At 38.6% G+C, this 18,677-nt stretch overlaps 1 protein-coding gene across 1 annotated transcript; it reads left to right on the forward strand.

Moving 5' to 3' along the window:
- On the forward strand, nt 7,231-8,371 carry LOC107607978. Its single transcript, XM_016309874.1, has 2 exons — nt 7,231-7,340; nt 7,885-8,371. Exons 1-2 carry the CDS (start codon nt 7,231-7,233, stop codon nt 8,369-8,371), a joined length of 597 nt encoding a protein of 198 aa, XP_016165360.1.

Consider the following 18,677-nt stretch of genomic DNA (forward strand, 5'->3'; position numbering starts at 1 on the left):
ACAATATGAAATGTAAAACGTCATGAGTTACAAAATGAATCTCTAAAAGTAGTTTTTATACTAAACTAGTAACTTAGGTTTACAGAAAATGAGTAACTAAGTGCAGATAGTGCAGAAATACACTTCTGGGGCCCACTTGATGTGTGCTAGGGCTGAGCATTGAAGCTTTCATGTGCATAGGCCATTCTTGGAGTTAAACGCCAGCTTGGGTGCCAGTTTGGGCGTTTAACTCCAGTTTTGGTGCCAGTTCTGGCGTTTTACGCCAAAAAAGGGTCTCTAGCTGGCGTTTAACGCCAGTTTGGGCCATCAAATCTCGGGTAAAGTATGGACTATTATATATTTCTGGAAATCCCAAGATGTCTACTTTCCAACGCAATTAAGAGCATGCCAATTGGGCTTCTGTATTTGCAGAAAATTCACTTCGAGTGCAGGAGGGTCAGAATGCAATAGCATCTCCAGTCCTATCTCTGCCTCTGAATCAGATTTTTGCTCAGGTCCCTCAATTTCAGCTAGAAAATATCTGAAATTACAGAAAAACACACAAGCTCATAGTAAAGTCCAGAAATATGATTTTGCCTAAAAACTAATAAAATTATAATAAAAAGTAACTAAAACATACTAAAAACTACCTAAAAACAATGCCAAAAAGGGTATAAATTATCCGCTCATCATACTTCTATGCCTCAGATAGGAGCAACAACAGGGAGTCTTGGAATTAAACCATATGGATGCAAGCCTGGCCCAAAACAAGATGATCACCAAGAAACTGGCTGAATTGACCAAGCAAATGGAGAAGACTCAGGCTGCAGCTATCCACACTCAACCATCACCCCAAGAAGAATTGGAGACAGAAGAAGGAGTTAACTGGGAGGAAGCTAATTACCTTGGAAAATCATCTAGGAAAGCTAATGATCCATACTCTAAAACCTATAACTCTGGTTGGAGGAACCACCCAAACTTTGGGTGAGGGAACCAACAAAGCCAAGGCCAAGATCAGAGACCCCATAACCCAAACCAGTATAACAACTCCACTCACCAAAACTCCAACCAAAAAACTATACCAGACCACATAAAACACCTACTCATACCCACCCTACCAAAGCCATAACAACCACTCTCAACACCCCAATTCCACCCAACCATCAGCACATGATGAGGACAGAATGGCAAAACTAGAAGCTATGCTTGCAAACCTTAACAAAGAGTGTGAAGACATGAAGAGATTCTGGGAAGAAGTGAGAGGTAGTATGAAAAGTCGAGGGTAGGTTCTTAAGAATCTAGAATCTCAGGTAGGACATCTTTCACAACAGACTCCAAAGTCCTCTGATAATTTCCCAAGTGATACAGAAAAAAATCCAAGAGGGAAAATAAAGAAGGTAAGGTGGGAAAAATGCAAGTCAATCAATCTAAGCAGTGAAAAAGGTTTGAAGGAAGAATGCTTCATACACTCAGAGTATGATAAAGGAGAGTCAAGGAAGAATGTAAGGGAGATAGAAAAAATGGCTAGCACCTCAAGTAATCCCTCAATCAATCTGAACAGAGGAAGGAACAAAAAGAGAAAGAATCCCTCAAGCCTTTTGTGCCACAGGCACCATTTCCCCAAAGACATAAGGAAAGTGAGAAAGACAGGTCATATACAAGATTCCTAGACATGTTTGCATCCCTCAGAGTTAACATCCCCTTCATCAAAATTCTCCAACAGATGCCAACATACATGAAGTGCATGAAAGAATTATTTACCAAGAAAGTAACCTTAAATGGGGGACAAACAGTGATAATGAACAAGGAATGTAGTGCCCTCATCAAGAAAGAACTACTCATGAAGAAAAGAGATCCAGGGAGCTTTCATATTCCATGTGCCATAGGAGAGACAAAAATTGACAGAGGATTCTGCGACTTAGGGGCTAGCATAAATATGATGCCTCTATCCCTTATGAAGAAGTTGTAAATCAATGAGCTGAGATCCACAGATGTAATCATCTAATTGGCAGATAAAACTCAGAAGCAAGCCGAAGGCGTAGTTGAAAATGTATTGGTGAAAGTAGGAAACTACTTCCTCGCCACTGACTTTGTTGTTCTAGACATGGAGGAAAGTTACCTCCATCTTATTATTCTGGGGAGACCATTTCTAGCTACTGGTCAAGCTCTCATTGATGTAGAATAAGGAGAGTTGTTACTAAGAATACATGATGAGCAGCTCACTTCCAGGCCTTCAAGCCCGTGCATGAATCTGAGCAAGAGAGCAAGGAATCAAAGGAAGAGCACATTGAGAGTCCCCTGAAGGAGAACAGCAATGAACCACAGGGCCAGCATCTGGAGCTTTCCTTGATGGATAAACAAGAAGCTCAAGAGAAGAAGGAACCAATGGAGTTCAAGGAAGAGACGAAGCCATAAGAGTTGAGAGGAGCAGCTAACAAAGAACTTCCTGACACAATAATCACTAGAGCACCACTAAAAGAAGAAGAAAAAGTTGTGAAGAAATTGCCAAGAGGATGGAGAAACAAGAGGGTACCTACAGAAGGTTTCTCCCCTGGAGACAAGGTGATATCAATCCACCATCCACCACTCCCACCCCATCTTCCAACCATTCCATCTCAATTACCTTAAGTATTCACCATTAGAAAGGTCCTCTCCTTAGAGCATGTAGAGATCATCAAGGAATCAAGTGGAGACCGCTTTACTGTGAGGGGAGAAGACCTAAGGCACTACAAACCCCCCTGACAAGGACCAACCGTCAAGTTAATGACGCTAAAGAAGCGCTTCATGGGAGGCAACCCAACCAAAGGTAATTCTCTTTTCATAGCTTGTCAATAAAAGAGTAAGGAGATTTCTCAGCATTGCTAGGAGCTAAGTTTGGTGTTGCACACCAAAGAAATTAAAAGGTGAGTGTGTAAATCTAAGTTTGGTGTTCCACCATGGTTTTCATTAATGAACACATTACACTCTCAGCATAACTAGTTATCAGCTCCAAACAATCAGAGAAAATTACTCAAAAATTGTTGTTTTCTAGTTTCTAGTCTGTTTTCTAGTTCATAGTGGTTTTATGGTTCATAGTTTACTTTCTTAATAAAAAGTACTTGAGGATTCATGCATATATTTACTCCTCTTCATGTAGAAGTACGCAAGGAACTAAGTTTGGTGTTCCCATACTAACTTAAGTTCAGAAAATTACAAGCATACATGCATGCTAACCATCTCTCAAGTGCTTGGGGAATAAGCAGCTGTCAGTAGCTTTTGCAGGGATTCAATCAACCCTTGGAAGAACTATGCAACATCATCAAAGGACACTAAAGCCACAGATGGTGATAGCAAAGAAAAGTGACTAGAAGGCACCACCAAGAGGTTGTATTGTTACTTAATTCCATCCACTTTGAAATGCTCTAAATTGGAAGTCTGAACGTACCCATGTTAATGGTTAACATGTAGTTTAAGTTGTTTTGCATTCTGTCATGTTAAGTTTTGCAATAAGTATGCTAGCCTAAGTGTGTGTGCTTTTATTGTCACTTGTTAAATGCTTGTCTTGTCCCCTAAGTCTTTTCAATTAAATAAAAAAAATGTTTGAATAAGAAGTGGAACAGTTCCTTTTTAGCAAGTAGTAAAATAACAGTAAGTGGTGGTATATATGTTTGATTATGTAGTAGGTCGCTTATAATGAATAAAAGGATAGATTGTTTCCCTTTAGTGTAAATTAGCTTGCTGTCTATAAATCTTAGTAAATAAAAGTCCTTGAAAAAAAAGAAAAACAAATAGACAGAAAGAAAAGAAAGGCCAAAAGTGGCAACCAAAAACAGAAGAAAGCAAAATAATAAAGCTAGACACCAATAGCTTGGACCTTAGAACATATGCCTGTGGTGTCTTTGTATTAGGATCTGCTTGGATGATTAGGTTCTATGGAGTGCTTTAACACTTGGTAACTTGGGTTAACTAACCCGGGATTATCAACCAAAAGTCCATTATCAAGAGGAACCTAGTTACAAGGCATTTAGTAACCCAAAGAGGTGCTGGGCATCAATGTCTTAAGAAGAATTGTGAGCCAAGTGTTTGTTGTGAATATGTGTTGAGTACAAATGAGCTAAAGAAGCTACTGCTACACATGACACTAAGCTACAAGTAAGAAATAAGTTTACAGAAAAAGAAAATAAACTAAATCAATTACCAAGGATGAGTGAATAATAAGAGGTCATAGCAGTGTGTTAATGGATGCTTAAAGGAGACAGTCTATGCCTAAAGATTAATAAGAAGTTAGCTACTGTATTGTCTGTATAAAACCCTATGAGCTACTAATAATGCTTTGCTGATATGAACATCCCCTTCTGTTTCATTCTTTCTTCTTAATAATTCAGTACTTGCTTAGGGACAAGCAAGATTTAAGTTTGGTATTGTGATGCCAGGGCATCTTAGGCTAGTTTCACTATCCTTTTTCCTTGTTTTTAATAGGTTTTATGCACTTTCTTGAGCTATAAATAAGCAAATTGGGTGGAAATTCATGTATGCCTAGATTCATTCAACCATGAGTAATTTAATGCAATTTCTTGATGATTTATGTAATGATTACTTGTATGCTAAGAATGATAAGAATTCTCATGACTTTAGCAAGGCTTTGATGCATTTATTGGTTGATGTTAGGTGAAGGAAAGCATGGAGGAAGGTTGAAGAAGGAGCATGGAAAACATGAAGAGGAAGCAACATTGGCGGCTAAGTTGGACCACCAATGTTGCCTCAAACATTGAAAGAGAAGCAGAACAAGTCTCTGCATATTTGGCTGATGCTCACGTTGGAGGGAGCGTTGGAGGTCCAACGTTACCCCCAACATTGTGAGAAAATGATCAATTCTGGGGATGAAGAATTTTTGAGTGACATTTTTGTATCCACGCGCAAGCGTGAGTCACGCACACGCGTGGAATGGCAAACTTGACCATTCACGCGTACGCATGGGTCACACGTACGCGTCATTACACGAATGTTGGAGTCCAACGTTGCCTCAAACGCTAGCCTCCAACGTCCGCGATGAGGAGCCCAGAATTTGGATTTGAAAAACTTGAATCGACGCGTACGCATCACTGACGCGTACGCATGGATGGGAAAAAAGAGGAAACATGCGTAAGCATGGAGTACGCGCACACGTGAAAATGCCAACGTTGGAGGTCCAACACTGAGGCTAACGTCACCTGCATTGTTTTAAAACTTTAAAATGAAATCTTTACATCCACGCGCACGTGTGAAGCACGCGTACGCGTGGATGATCATTTTTGACCCTGGTGCGCAAACGCGTAAAGCACGCGTACGCGTGGATAGCAGGACATTGGCCCTCCAACATTGAGTCAAACGCCAATGACAGCTAGTTTTTTTGGTTTTTCTGAAGAAGCGTTTGAGTCAACGTTGGCTATCAAACGCTGACCCCAACGTGAAGCATCAAACTCTGCAATTCAAACCAATCTCTTCTTAATAGCAGAGGAAACCAATTGGAGCCAATTCAACCCAATTCCACCAAGGCCAAAAGCCCAATTCAGAGATTGAAGATCAATGGAAGAAAGTGTATAAATAGTTTAGAATTTAAGTTAGAGGGACCTTTTTTTTGATTGAGATTTTCCTTTCACTTACTACTGAACGATTACTTTCTGTTAATTTTCCTTTGCAATATATCTTTCATTTCCAATTTCCATTTTGAGAGCTATGAACAACGAAACCCCTTTCATTGGGTTAGGGAGCTTTGTGTAATTCAATGGATCAATAGTAATTTTCATTCATTTTCTTCTTTCTTTTCTCTTGATTTTACTAGAAAGCTTTTGTTCTTCATCCAATTGGATAGTTATCTTGGGAAAGAAGCTATTCATAATTGGATCTCCTCAAAACCTTGGAAGAGGAATGAGGAGATCATGCTAGAAATGCTTTCTCACATTAGATTATATTGGGGTTTGGATGGATATAGTGACATGTAATCCTACCAACACTTTAATCTATGAATTTGTGTGGTATAATCAGTGACCAAGTTTCATCTCTTTCCATGAGCACTTAAATCAAGGAATTGGGAAATTGTTCATGCTTAGAGAGATTATATTGCCAAAGAATTGGGATCTAATCACTTAAGATTGCCAAGGAGATCAATGAATGCATTGATTACGAAAGAGATGAAAATGAATTTGATTCAGAGAATTATACATCTCCTGAACCCAATGATTCCCCTTCTCTGATCTACCCATTATTTTATATTCTGCTTCTTTAATTTCATGCTAAATCCCCATTCTGTCATTTAATTTCATGCAATTTAACTTCTGTCATTTAATTCTTGCAATTTAAGTTTCTCGCCAAATTTTACTTTTTGCAATCCCAATTCAATTCCGATTTCACTCAACTAGCATAATTCTCCAATTAACATTGCTCAATCTAACAATCCCTGTGAGATTCGACCTCACTCTACAGTGAGTTTTTACTTGACGATAATCCAATGCACTTGTCGGTAGGAAATTTGTTGAGAGGCAAAGTCCCGCGCATCACTCTATCTCTCACAAATCTCTTGAATAACACTATTCGGGAGGAATTGAGATCTTAAGAATTTGTGTGGCTTATAAATGAGAGACATGCACTTAACCTCTTATCATGACAATTGGATCAAGGAATTAGCAAGATTGATTGTTTTTAGAGAGTTTGGATTGCCAAGAAATTGAGATCCAATCAATTTCAATCTACCATAGATCTACTCATATGATTGAGAAGGAAGTTGAGACCCATTTGATTCATTGTGGATTATGATATCTCCAATCGCTGATGAGTCTTCCTTTCTGTTACTTTTCGTTGAGTTCACTTTAATTGCTTTAATTTACTGCTTCTTTTAATTTTCCAGCACCCAATTCCTATTTACATTTCCAGTAATTTACTTTTCATGCAAATTAAGCTTCTTGCCATTTAAGATTTAGCAATTTACAATTCTTGCAACTTATATTCTGTTAGTCAATTTTACCAATACTCGCTTAACTAGACTAATCACCTCACTAAAGTAGCTTGATCCATCAATCCTCGTGGGATCGACAGCACTCCAAGTGAGTTTTATTACTTGATGCGACCCGGTAAACTTGTCGGTAGTTCACAAGGCACCATGGTTCGCAAACATTGCCAATTTTAAAGCCACTAGGGAAGTGTCTCCGGAATTCAACAAACACCAGAGGAGGAAGCTCATTAATGATGCTAAGTACTTCATCTGGGATGAACCATATCTTTTCAAGAAATGTTTAGATGGAATACTTAGAAGATGCGTCTCAGAGGAAGGAGGACGGGAAGTCATATGGAATTGTCATGGTTCTTGTTATGGAGAACACTGTGGAGGAAAAAGGACTGCAGCCAAGGTACTGCAATATGGATTTTTTTGGCCAACTATCTTCAAGGATGCAAAAGAACTGGTACAACACTGCAACGAATGCCAAAGAGCAGGGAATCTACCCAAAAAAATGAAATGCCACAACACTTCATCCTAGAACTTGAATTATTTGATGTGTAGGGGATTAATTTCATGGGACCATTCCCAACCTCATACTCAAATAAATATATCTTGGTGGCAGTGGACTATGTATCACAATGGGTGGAAGCCACTGCAACTCCAATAAATGACAATAAGATAGTGATGAATTTTCTTAGAAAGAATATTTTTAGCCGATTTGGGGTGCCTAGAGCTCTTATCAGTGATGGAGGAAGCCATTTTTGCAACAGACCATTAGGGACTCTCCTCTTGAGATATGGAGTAAAGCATAAGGTTGCCACACCATATCACCCCCAAACAAGTCGGCAGATAGAGATATCCAACAGAGAACTCAAAAGGATCCTGGGAAAGACTGTGGGGACTTCAAGAAAAGACTGGTAAAAAAAGCTGGATGATGCTCTTTGGGCATATAGGACAGCCTTCAATACACCAATTAGGATGTCTCCATATCAATTGGGGTATGGAAAGGCTTGTCATCTACCATTGGAGCTTGAACACAAAGCATTCTGGTCTCTCAAGTTACTAAACTTTGATAACAACGCTGCTGGTGAAAGAAGGATCCTACAACTACAAGAATTGGAAGAATTTAGGTCCCAAGCCTATGAAAATGCCAAAATTTATAAGGAAAGAGCAAAGAAAAAGTATGATATCAATATGGCACCAAGGAACATTGAAGAAGGGCAAAGAGTGCTCCTCTATAACTCCAAGCTAAAGCTTTTTCCCAGCAAGCTAAGGTCAAGATGGTCAGGACCTTTTCTTGTCTCCAAAGTCTCACCTTATGGACACATAGAAATCATGGAAGAAAATTCACAGGAGACATTCACTGTGAATGGACAAAGGCTCAAGCACTATCTGGGCAATATGAGGGAAAGCCCCAAGATGAAGTATAAGCTCAACTGAGAGAAGTCAACCATCAAGCTAGTGACGTTAAAAGAGCGCTTGTTGGGAGGCAACCAACCAGGGATAATTTTTTTTTCCTAGCTGTTTCAATAAAGGAGTTAAGTAGACTCTTCTGCATTGCAAGGAGCTAAGTTTGGTGTTGCACACCAAAGGAACTCAAGGGTGAATGTGTAATTCTAATTTTAGTGTTCTACCAAATATTTCACTAAAGAGCACATTGCATCCTCAGGATAATTAGTCACTAGTTCCAAACAATCAGAGAAACTGCTTAACAATTGTTTGATTGTTAGTTTACAGTTCATTTTCTTAATAAAAGCACCTGATGTTTCATATATGTATTCACTCTACTACATATAGAAGTAGGCAAGGAACTAAGTTTGATGTTCACACACCAACTTAGGTCCAAAAAATCACAAGCACACATGCATGCTAACCATCTCTCAAGTGCTTGGGGAACAAGCAACTTCCAATAACTTTGTAGGAAGACAATCAATCCTTTGGAAGGAATATGCACCATCATCCAGGGAGACAAAGAGAATATCAAAGCTAGGGAAGATGATGAACAACTAAGAAGATGTCAAGAGGTTGTATTGTCACTTAATTGTTTCCACCTTGAAATGTTTTAATTGGAAGTCTGAATGTACCCCTGCTGATTAGTACTGTCATTTGAATTCTGTTTGTTTACTGTCTTTACTTTCCAATTGGGTGTTCTAGTCTAAGTGCTGCTACGCCATCATTTTGCTTAAATGTATGTCTTGTCCTCTTTACTTTTAATTGAATAAAAGAAAACTTTTTGAAACAGAGAGAGTAGTAATCCAAGTTGGTAAGAAACAGAATAAGAGTGAGTGGTGGTAAGTGTTTGATTGTTTAGCAACCTCACTAATAAAAACAAAAGGGTAGAATGTCCTTTATAGTATGAAATTAGTTGTTGTTTATGAAACCTTTGAAAATAATAATCCTTGGAAGAAGTAAAGAATAAGAAGGAAGAAAAGAAAAGCCAACGTTGGAGGCAAAGTTGGACCTCCAACGGCAGCTCCAACGTTGGCAAGCAAAAAGAGAAGAAACAAAGAATAAGCTAGGCACCAATAGCTTGAACCTTGAGACACATGCCTGTGATGTGTTTGTACTAGGATCTGCTTGGATGAATAGGTTCCAAGGAGTGTTTTAACACTTGGTAACTTGGGTTAACTAACCCGGGATTATCAACCAAAAATCCACTATCAAGAGTAACTTAGTTACAAGGCATTTAGTAGCCCAAAGTGGTGCTGGGCACCAATGTCTCTAGGATGAAATTTGAGCCAAGTGTCTGTAGTGTGTATGTGTTGAGGAGAGGCTTGAGTTAGTAGGTCCGAGGGGTGCTTCATCACCCAACACCTTAAGCCATCTGGGTCGGGAGTGTTGACTAAAAACTTATCTAAAAAGCTACTTCAACACATAACATTGAGCTACAAATAAAAAAAATAAGTTTCTAAGCAAAAAGCAAACACCAAGGATCTATAAGTAACAAGGTTCATAGTCGCATGTTAGTTGGAACTTGTTCATACCCTGGGTCGAGCTATCCGACCTGGGATGATTGGAGACAAAGCGACTGACCTCTTCAGGTCAGACTATCCGACCTCTTTACAAAAGAGGTCGGCCAAATCGACAGGAAGGCCCAAGAAGGCCCAAACAAAGGAACACAGCCCAATCCAAAGGCAGCCCAAGCCTACAGAAAGAAGGGCGGTTCCGTTGAAGATAAGCTGACTGATGCGCGAAAAACTTGTCTCATAACAAATTTCCTTCGGCAAGTGTACCGAATTCGTCGTCAAGTAAAAACTCACAATAGAGTGAGGTCGAATCCCACAGGGATTGATTGATCAAGCAACTTTAATTAGAGGAATGTTCTAGTTGAGCGAATCAGAATTTGAGTTGAGAATTGCAGAAAATTAAATGGCGGGAAAGTAAATAACAGAAAAGTAAATGCTAGAAATAAAGAGCTGAATGTAGATGATGGAAAGTAAATCGCAGAATCTTAAATGGGAATGAGAGTCCACGTTAACTTAATTAATGTGGCTCCTTAACGTAGGCTTGCCAACCTTCGAGAACGTTAGTGACACTTACCTTTGTCACTAACGTTCCAATGTGCCCCTAGCTCCCAAGTTAGAGTCCACGTTAACTAGGTTAACGTGACCTTTAACGTGGCTGTGCTAGCCATCTCCAACGTTAGTGACAAAGGTAAATGTCACTAACGTTGGCTCATCATCTCTCCTCCTCACGTTAGCTTCCACATTAACTAAGTTAACGTGGGAGTTAACGTGGCTCATTGTGGCTTGTGTGGGCTCCTTCCAACGTTAGTGACAATGTTAGGTGTCACTAACGTTGGTGATCACCCTCCTTCTTCTCGTTAGCTTCCACGTTCCTTTACTGGCTTTCAGACCTTTATCATGTCCTAGAATACTCATTGTGATTGCATCCCATGAGACTTTTATTCATTGATCCTTTTATTGTTATTTTAGGGCTTATTTGTGTTCTTAGGCTAAGTGCTCTGTAAGGGGGCGACTCTTTAAGATAAGCTTTCAGTCAACACTCCCGAACCAGTTGGTTCAAGTTGCTAGGTGTTAAGACACCCCTAAGGACTTACTCCCTCAAGTCTCTTTCCCCCATACATACACACCACAGGCATATAGTTTATTTATTTTCTTTTCTTGAGACCTTGGTGTCCAGCACCTCTTTGGGTTACTAAATGCTCTGTGGTAAAGGTTACTCTTGATAGTGGACTTTCAGCTGATAATCGCGAGTTAGTTAACCCAAGTTACCAAGTAATAAGGCACCTGATGGGAAAATTTGTGGAAAAACGAATTTCCAAAACACCTAAAACTCACCGGCAAGTATACCGGGTCGCATCAAGTAGTAAAACTCACTTAGAGTGAGGTCGATCCCACAGGGATTGATGGATCAAGCAACTTTAGTGGGTGATTAGTTTAGTCAAGCTAACATTGAAGTGAATTGTGTGAAATTGTAACCAACAGAATTTTAAATGACAGGAAATTAAAGTTGCAGAATGTAAATGGGCAAAAACTTAAAGAACAAGCAATGTAAATTGCAGAAACTTAAATGACAAGAAATGTAAATTGCATGAAAAGTAAAGGGGGGCTGGGTGCTGGAAATTAAAGAAAGCAATGGATCCAAGGCAAGAAAAGTAAATTCAGATTTGCAGCAAGCTCAAAGTTAAAGTGTAGAATGTAAATGTGCAGGAAATGCAAATTGGAAGCAATGTAGTAGAAAGTAAAAATTGCAGAGAAGGAAATTGTAGCAGAAAAGTAAATCAGCAAGAAAACTCAAATCAATTGTGAAATCTAGAAAGACAAGTGAAGATCTCAGGGGCTCAATGAGACTAGAAAACAAGTCTAGATTTCAAGTCCGTCCTTGATCCAATAAAGAACAATTTGCAAAAGAAATGAAGATGAAAGCAGTAAACAGAGTGTTGATTCAAATCCTTAATTCACTGAAATTTTGTAGAAGAAGAACAAGAGAAATCTCAAAGTGAGAATGAAACAGAATTTCTTCAATTCTCAACCCAAGATTCAAAACAAAGAGAAAAACTAAAGAGAGAGAGTTCTCTATTCCTAATGCTCCCTCGTGGAGCCAGCTTCTTTACAAAGATGATAAGGATGCCTTATATAGGCTTTTCCAAATGAAAATGAAAATGAAATTGAAATTAAAAACAAATTACAATTGAATGAAATTCCTAATCTAGCCTCTCTGTGTGCCTTTGAGTGATGGTAATGGGCTTAGCTTGCTTTGAATTTGAGGAATAATGGATCTGGATGGCCTTGATGGAATTGGGATCATTCACGTTTGAGTCAACGTTTGAGGCAAACGTTGACTCAAACGTCTTGTAATGGCATGATGCAGAATGGGGGTTTGCTGTCACTCACGTTTGAGTTCACGTTTGAGGTCAAACGTGAGCTCAAACGTTAAGTCCTCCTGGGTGTGTTTTTGAAGTTCAAGTCTTGGGACGCTTCTTTGTCCTCTTGTTAACGTTACCAATTTCATGCCCACTATAGACTATTATATATGGTTGGAAAGCTCTAAATGTCAGCTTTCCAACGCAACTAGAATCACCTCAATTGGACATCTACAACTCAAGTTATGCTCCTTTGAAGAGGACAGGGTCGCTGGCTTTGGTGTGCAATGTTTGAGGCGACGTTTGCCTCAAACGTGGACGAAAACGCCAGGTTCTGGAGGCTCAAATGCATTGTCCACCCCATACTATTATATATTGTTGGAAATCCCTGAATGTCTACTTTCCAATGCCGTTAAAAGCGCATCATTTGGAGCTCCACAGCTCGAGTTATACTCCACCGAAGGTGCAGAGGTCAGCTGGCGTTACTACAGGTTGGTGTCATGTCTGTTTATGCACTTTTCGGGGCAGTTTTCTCCCTCAATTTATATGTCCACCATGTAGTGCCATAAATTCTTGGAAAGCTCTTGATTCCTACTTTCCAATGGTTTTGGAATCACCTCATTTGGAGCTCTGTAGCTCAAGTTATTTATGTTGGAAGTATACCCCTTCAGGCTGTGGGGAGCAACGTTTGACCTCAAGTTTGAGGCAAACGTTGGCGCAAGCTTCTGGCCTCCCTCGGTGAAATTTTTGCTTTTCCTCACGTTTGAGCTTAAGTTTGAGGCAAACTTTAGCTCAAACGTGAGTCCTCCTTCTTGCCCTTTCCATCTTCTTTTCTTCAACATTCTTCAAAGCTTTTTCACCTATCATCAATCAATCAAAAGTATCAAAGCTATGCTCAAAATCATGAGATTGTTTTTCTTTCATAATATATGACAATTATAGCACAAAATCTCATGAAAATGCATCAATTTATCCATGATTAATTGAATCAAAGGAAACATGAAATTCTACCCAATTGGCTTACTTATGGCTCAAGAAAGTGCATAAAACCTATTAAAAAAACAAAGAAAAAGCATAGAAAAATATGACATGGTGACATGTCTTCAGAACACCAAACTTAAACCTTGTTTGTCCCCAAGCAAGAAAAGAATCATGCATTAAAGATTGACAATCCAAGATAAGAAGAGTAGCAACTCAATTTTCATGGTAAGCTAGTTTTCTAAGCATGCTATAATCACAAAAGAGATGTAAATGATTGATGCTTCCATCTAGCTCAATTTATGAAATCTTTTTCTTATATTTCTTCCTTGAAATTACTTTTATGCACATGCTAAATTCTTCTTTAATGCCTTGTTTGTTTATGATCATGATGCTTGATTGCTTTTGAACTCACAAAACTCAAGTTAGTAGTCATAATGCCACAGCACCATGTTGCAATTTAGAAATCAAACTATGCCTTTTCATACACACATGCATACAGAGAGGGTAAAGACAATCATGTAGTTTATAGTGCTTGAAACAAATGAGAGGAAAAGGAACTTTACAACCTTGTAGTTCATCTTCTCTATTGTTGTCATTTTCCTCCCATTCTCCTCCTTCCCATACCAACTCAGAATGCTTGCTCATGCTCAAGCAACTATTAGAACCGTGGCTATGGGGCTAAGATGGATTATGAATGTCTTACACAATGAAATGTTAGTAACACATGTGTTTCAAGCAAACCAAATTAAAGATATGAGGGCACAGAGAAACAGAGACATTATTTTTGCAAATATAAGTTAGTGTGCATGATACATTGCATAAAAGTATATGTGGCACACCAAACTTAGTGTGACACTTTCTCTTGGAATTGATGCAAGCATCTTGTAAAGATTGGAAGCAAATTTTTGTTTCATAGCAACACCAAACTTAGAATGCAACCATATGTCAATTTATTGAAATTTAAAAAAAGCAAAGAAAGAAAACAAAGCAGAGAAAAATGTTACCTACGGTTGGGTTACCTCCCAACAAGTACTTTTTTAGTGTCATTAGCTTGACATGTTGTTCTTCACTTTCTTCCTCTTCTTCCAGTTTGTTAAGAGGAATGACCTTAAGAGGGAGAAGATTCAGCTACTGTCCCTTGTCTTGGCCTTTCCTCAGCAAGCTTCCTTTTGCAAATGACTTGATTGATCTTGCTTGCTGGATTAGGGACAGGATTGGTGCTCTTGCTAGTTGCCTTCACTTCTTTGATTTCAAGACATGATTACTGTGTGATTATTAGAGTTTTATATTCATCCAGAGCCTTTTGAATTGGTGGTTCCATGAGCTTTTCCTCTATGTACTTCTCTTCTTCACTTGAGTTTGGAATTCTTTGGTTGTCTTTCTCACTTTCTTGCTCTTCCACTTCCTCCCTTGCACTCAACATTTGACTTAATAGTTCTTTTATGGAGGAAGTTTGTTGTTCTTCCCAAGATTTCTTCATCTCCTCTTCATATTTTTTGATCACATATTCAAGGGAAGTTTGTGAGGGTTGTGAATGTTCATGTTCCTTTGTCACCTCAAGTTCAGTTTTATTTTCAACTATTTCCACCACCTTTTCCTTTTTCACTAAAAATTCACTTGCCTTAGTAGCCTCCTCATTTTGTTTTTCCTCCTTCTTCGTTGCACTCACTAATTGAGCTAGTTGCACTTCCATATTTTTGAGGGAGTTTTCTTGTTCTTTCCAAACTTTCGTTGTCTTCTCCTCATATCTTTTGAGCATGGATTCAAACTTTGAGAACCTTGAGTCGTTCATGGAAGTTTGTGTGGGTGGTGAGTTTTGAAAGGGGCTTTCTGTTGAAGCATGGTCAAGTGATGATAACTTTGGATGAATATCATATGGAGCATTAGAATTCCCTTCCCAGCCACCATTAGAATCATGACTTGCATCATTTTGTTGTGGAAGGAAATATTCCATATGGTTTTCTTGCTCATCTTGTGTCTCTGAAGCAAATCTCCATGAATTGGAGTGCTCAGAATGTGTATTCTCTTGGTGATATTTCCAGCCACCATTAGAGATTGGTGATGGTGGGTAATATCCCATAAAACATGTTTGATCATAAGATGAGTTGAACTCCATTTGAGTTTTGTAACACACACAACCAAGGAAAATTGAAATTACTCATATCAGAGATGAGAATTTCTTAGTGAGGCAAAAACTCAAACACCTTGGTTTCACTTTGAAACAGAAAACAAAAACAAAGAAAATGATTGATCTAGACTTCTCACCCACTTAATCATTGTTGATCTAAATCAATCCCCGGCAACGGCGCCAAAAACTTGATGGGAAAATTTGTGGAAAAACGAATTTCCAAAACACCTAAAACTCACCGGCAAGTATACCGGGTCGCATCAAGTAGTAAAACTCACTTAGAGTGAGGTCGATCCCACAGGGATTGATGGATCAAGCAACTTTAGTGGGTGATTAGTTTAGTCAAGCTAACATTGAAGTGAATTGTGTGAAATTGTAACCAACAGAATTTTAAATGACAGGAAATTAAAGTTGCAGAATGTAAATGGGCAAAAACTTAAAGAACAAGCAATGTAAATTGCAGAAACTTAAATGACAAAAAATGTAAATTTCATGAAAAGTAAAGGGGGGCTGGGTGCTGGAAATTAAAGAAAGCAATGGATCCAAGGCAAGAAAAGTAAATTCAGATTTGCAGCAAGCTCAAAGTTAAAATGTAGAATGTAAATGTGCAGGAAATGCAAATTGGAAGCAATGCAGTAGAAAGTAAAAATTGCAGAGAAGGAAATTGTAGCAGAAAAGTAAATCAGCAAGAAAACTCAAATCAATTGTGAAATCTAGAAAGACAAGTGAAGATCTCAGGGGCTCAATGAGACTAGAAAACAAGTCTAGATCTCAAGTCCTTCCTTAATCCAATAAAGACAATTTGCAAAAGAAATGAAGATGAAAGCAGAAAACAGAGCGCCAGGTTCTGGAGGCTCAAATGCATTGTCCACCCCATACTATTATATATTGTTGGAAATCCCTGAATGTCTACTTTCCAATGCCGTTGGAAGCGCATCATTTGGAGCTCCACAGCTCGAGTTATACTCCACCGAAGGTGCAGAGGTCAGCTGGCCTTACTACAGGTTGGTGTCATGTCTGTTTATGCACTTTTCGGGGCAGTTTTCTCCCTCAATTTATATGTCCACCATGTAGTGCCATATATTCTTGGAAAGCTCTTGATTCCTACTTTCCAATGGTTTTGGAATCACCTCATTTGGAGCTCTGTAGCTCAAGTTATTTATGTTGGAAGTATACCCCTTCAGGCTGTGGGGAGCAACGTTTGACCTCAAGTTTGAGGCAAACGTTGGCGCAAGCTTCTGGCCTCCCTCGGTGAAATTTTTGCTTTTCTTCACGTTTGAGCTTAAGTTTGAGGCAAACTTTAGCTCAAACGTGAGTCCTCCTTCTTGCCCTTGCCATCTTCTTTTCTTCAACCTTCTTCAAAGCTTTTTCACTTATCATCAATCAATCAAAAGTATCAAAGCTATGCTCAAAATCATGAGATTATTTTTCTTTCATAATATATGACAATTATAGCACAAAATCTCATGAAAATGCATCAATTTATCCATGATTGATTGAATCAAAGGAAACATGAAATTCTACCCAATTGGCTTACTTATGGCTCAAGAAAGTGCATAAAACCTATTAAAAAAACAAAGAAAAAGCATAGAAAAACATGACATGGTGACATGTCATCAGCACCCCTAAGAGCTTATTCATCCAAGTAGATCCCTCACACAGGAGCACCACAGACACATGCCTCAAGATTAAAACCATTGATGCCTAGCCTTATTGCTTACTCTTTTTCTTTTATTTTTTAACTTTTATTGTTCTTTCCCTTTTTCTTATTAGGATCTTCTTATTTAGCTAGTCTCATGGGGTGTGTCTCAAGCATAGTATTCATGACAGATAGTTGTCTTCCCACCTGGTGGTTGAACCAACTTAGCTAACTTATGACTATACAATAAACTCATGAACTTACTCCATAGTATGAACTCCTCTCTGGTCTTTTGAAACACTCATTCTCTTTTCATATGATTCAGAAGGACAAGCATACAAGTAAATAAGGAGATGATGTAGTAACATAAAGACTAGCAAACATAGACCTATTCAAAAAAAACTTAAAAGACAGAATTTAAAAAGGTTCAAATTAACGAGTCACTATTGATCAAAAGTGCATTCGGACTTCCAATTTTCAACATTCTAAGTACAATGGAATTAAGTAACAATACAACCTTCGGGTGATGATTTCTAGTTGCCCTCTTTTTTTGTTATCATCCTAGTCCTTGCTACCTGAAGGTGCACCATTTCCTCATAAGATTCCTGCAAAGTTATTGGAAGTTGCTTGTTCCCAAAGCACTTGAGAAATAGTTAGCTTGCATGTATGCTTGTGACTTCTGACTTTAATTTGGTGTGTGAACACCAAACTTAGTTCCTTGCCCAGTGCAAAACATTGCATATATGCAGAGAACCTCATATCTTGTTATTAACAAAACAATTATTACCTAAAGTCTAACTATATCTAAGTGATTTCCCTTGATTGGTTGGAGCTGGCAATGTTCTTTGGGAGTGGAGTGTGATTCTAACTAATATCCTTTGGTGGAACACCAAACATAGAATTACACTTTCACTCTTGGATTGTGTTGGTGTGGAACACCAAACTTAGCTCCTTGCAATACAGGGGAAACAGCTTGTGACTTTTATTGAAATAAAGCTGAAAAGAAAACTACCTGAGGTTGGGTTGCCTCCCAACAGAGCGCTCTTTTACCGTCGCTAGCTCGACGATTCCTCCTTTACCTGAGATGATACTGTACTCTGGGGTTTTGCATGGAGAAAGGACAAGGATCATCACTTTATGATGGGGATTGCTCGGTCTTCAAGGGTCCCATTCTTTTCCATGTTGCATGGCAACATTTTCCAATGCGTTCCCTTTTAGGAATAAGTTTGTAGTCCCTCTTCATGAAGTGGCCGAACCTTCCTCATTTCATTGTCCAATCAATCTCTTTCAATGCTCCTCTCCTTTTTCCTATAAAGATAAAATAAGAAAAGTAAGAATTAATATCATAAAAAAAACAATTTAAACTTTACGGCTAGAATAATAAAAAGAAGAAAAGATTTTGTTTATTCATGAACTCCAACTAACTAACTAACTGTGTATCCTTATATGCACATTGGTGGCACCATGGGGTGACACCAAACATAGTTTGGAGCACTGTGATGAAAAGTTCTGTTCAAAGCTCCAAGACTAGCATGCTCTAAGTTGCATTCATGCTTTCTTGGCATGCTTTGAACACCAAACTTGTTCTTCACTATATACTGCAATATAAGGATTTCACCAAGTGTTTGTCAAGTTTGGGTTGGAATTCATGAATATTGACTTATCCCAGTAT

Source organism: Arachis ipaensis, chromosome B01 (assembly GCF_000816755.2).
Source record: "Arachis ipaensis cultivar K30076 chromosome B01, Araip1.1, whole genome shotgun sequence".
Taxonomy (NCBI): domain Eukaryota; kingdom Viridiplantae; phylum Streptophyta; class Magnoliopsida; order Fabales; family Fabaceae; genus Arachis; species Arachis ipaensis.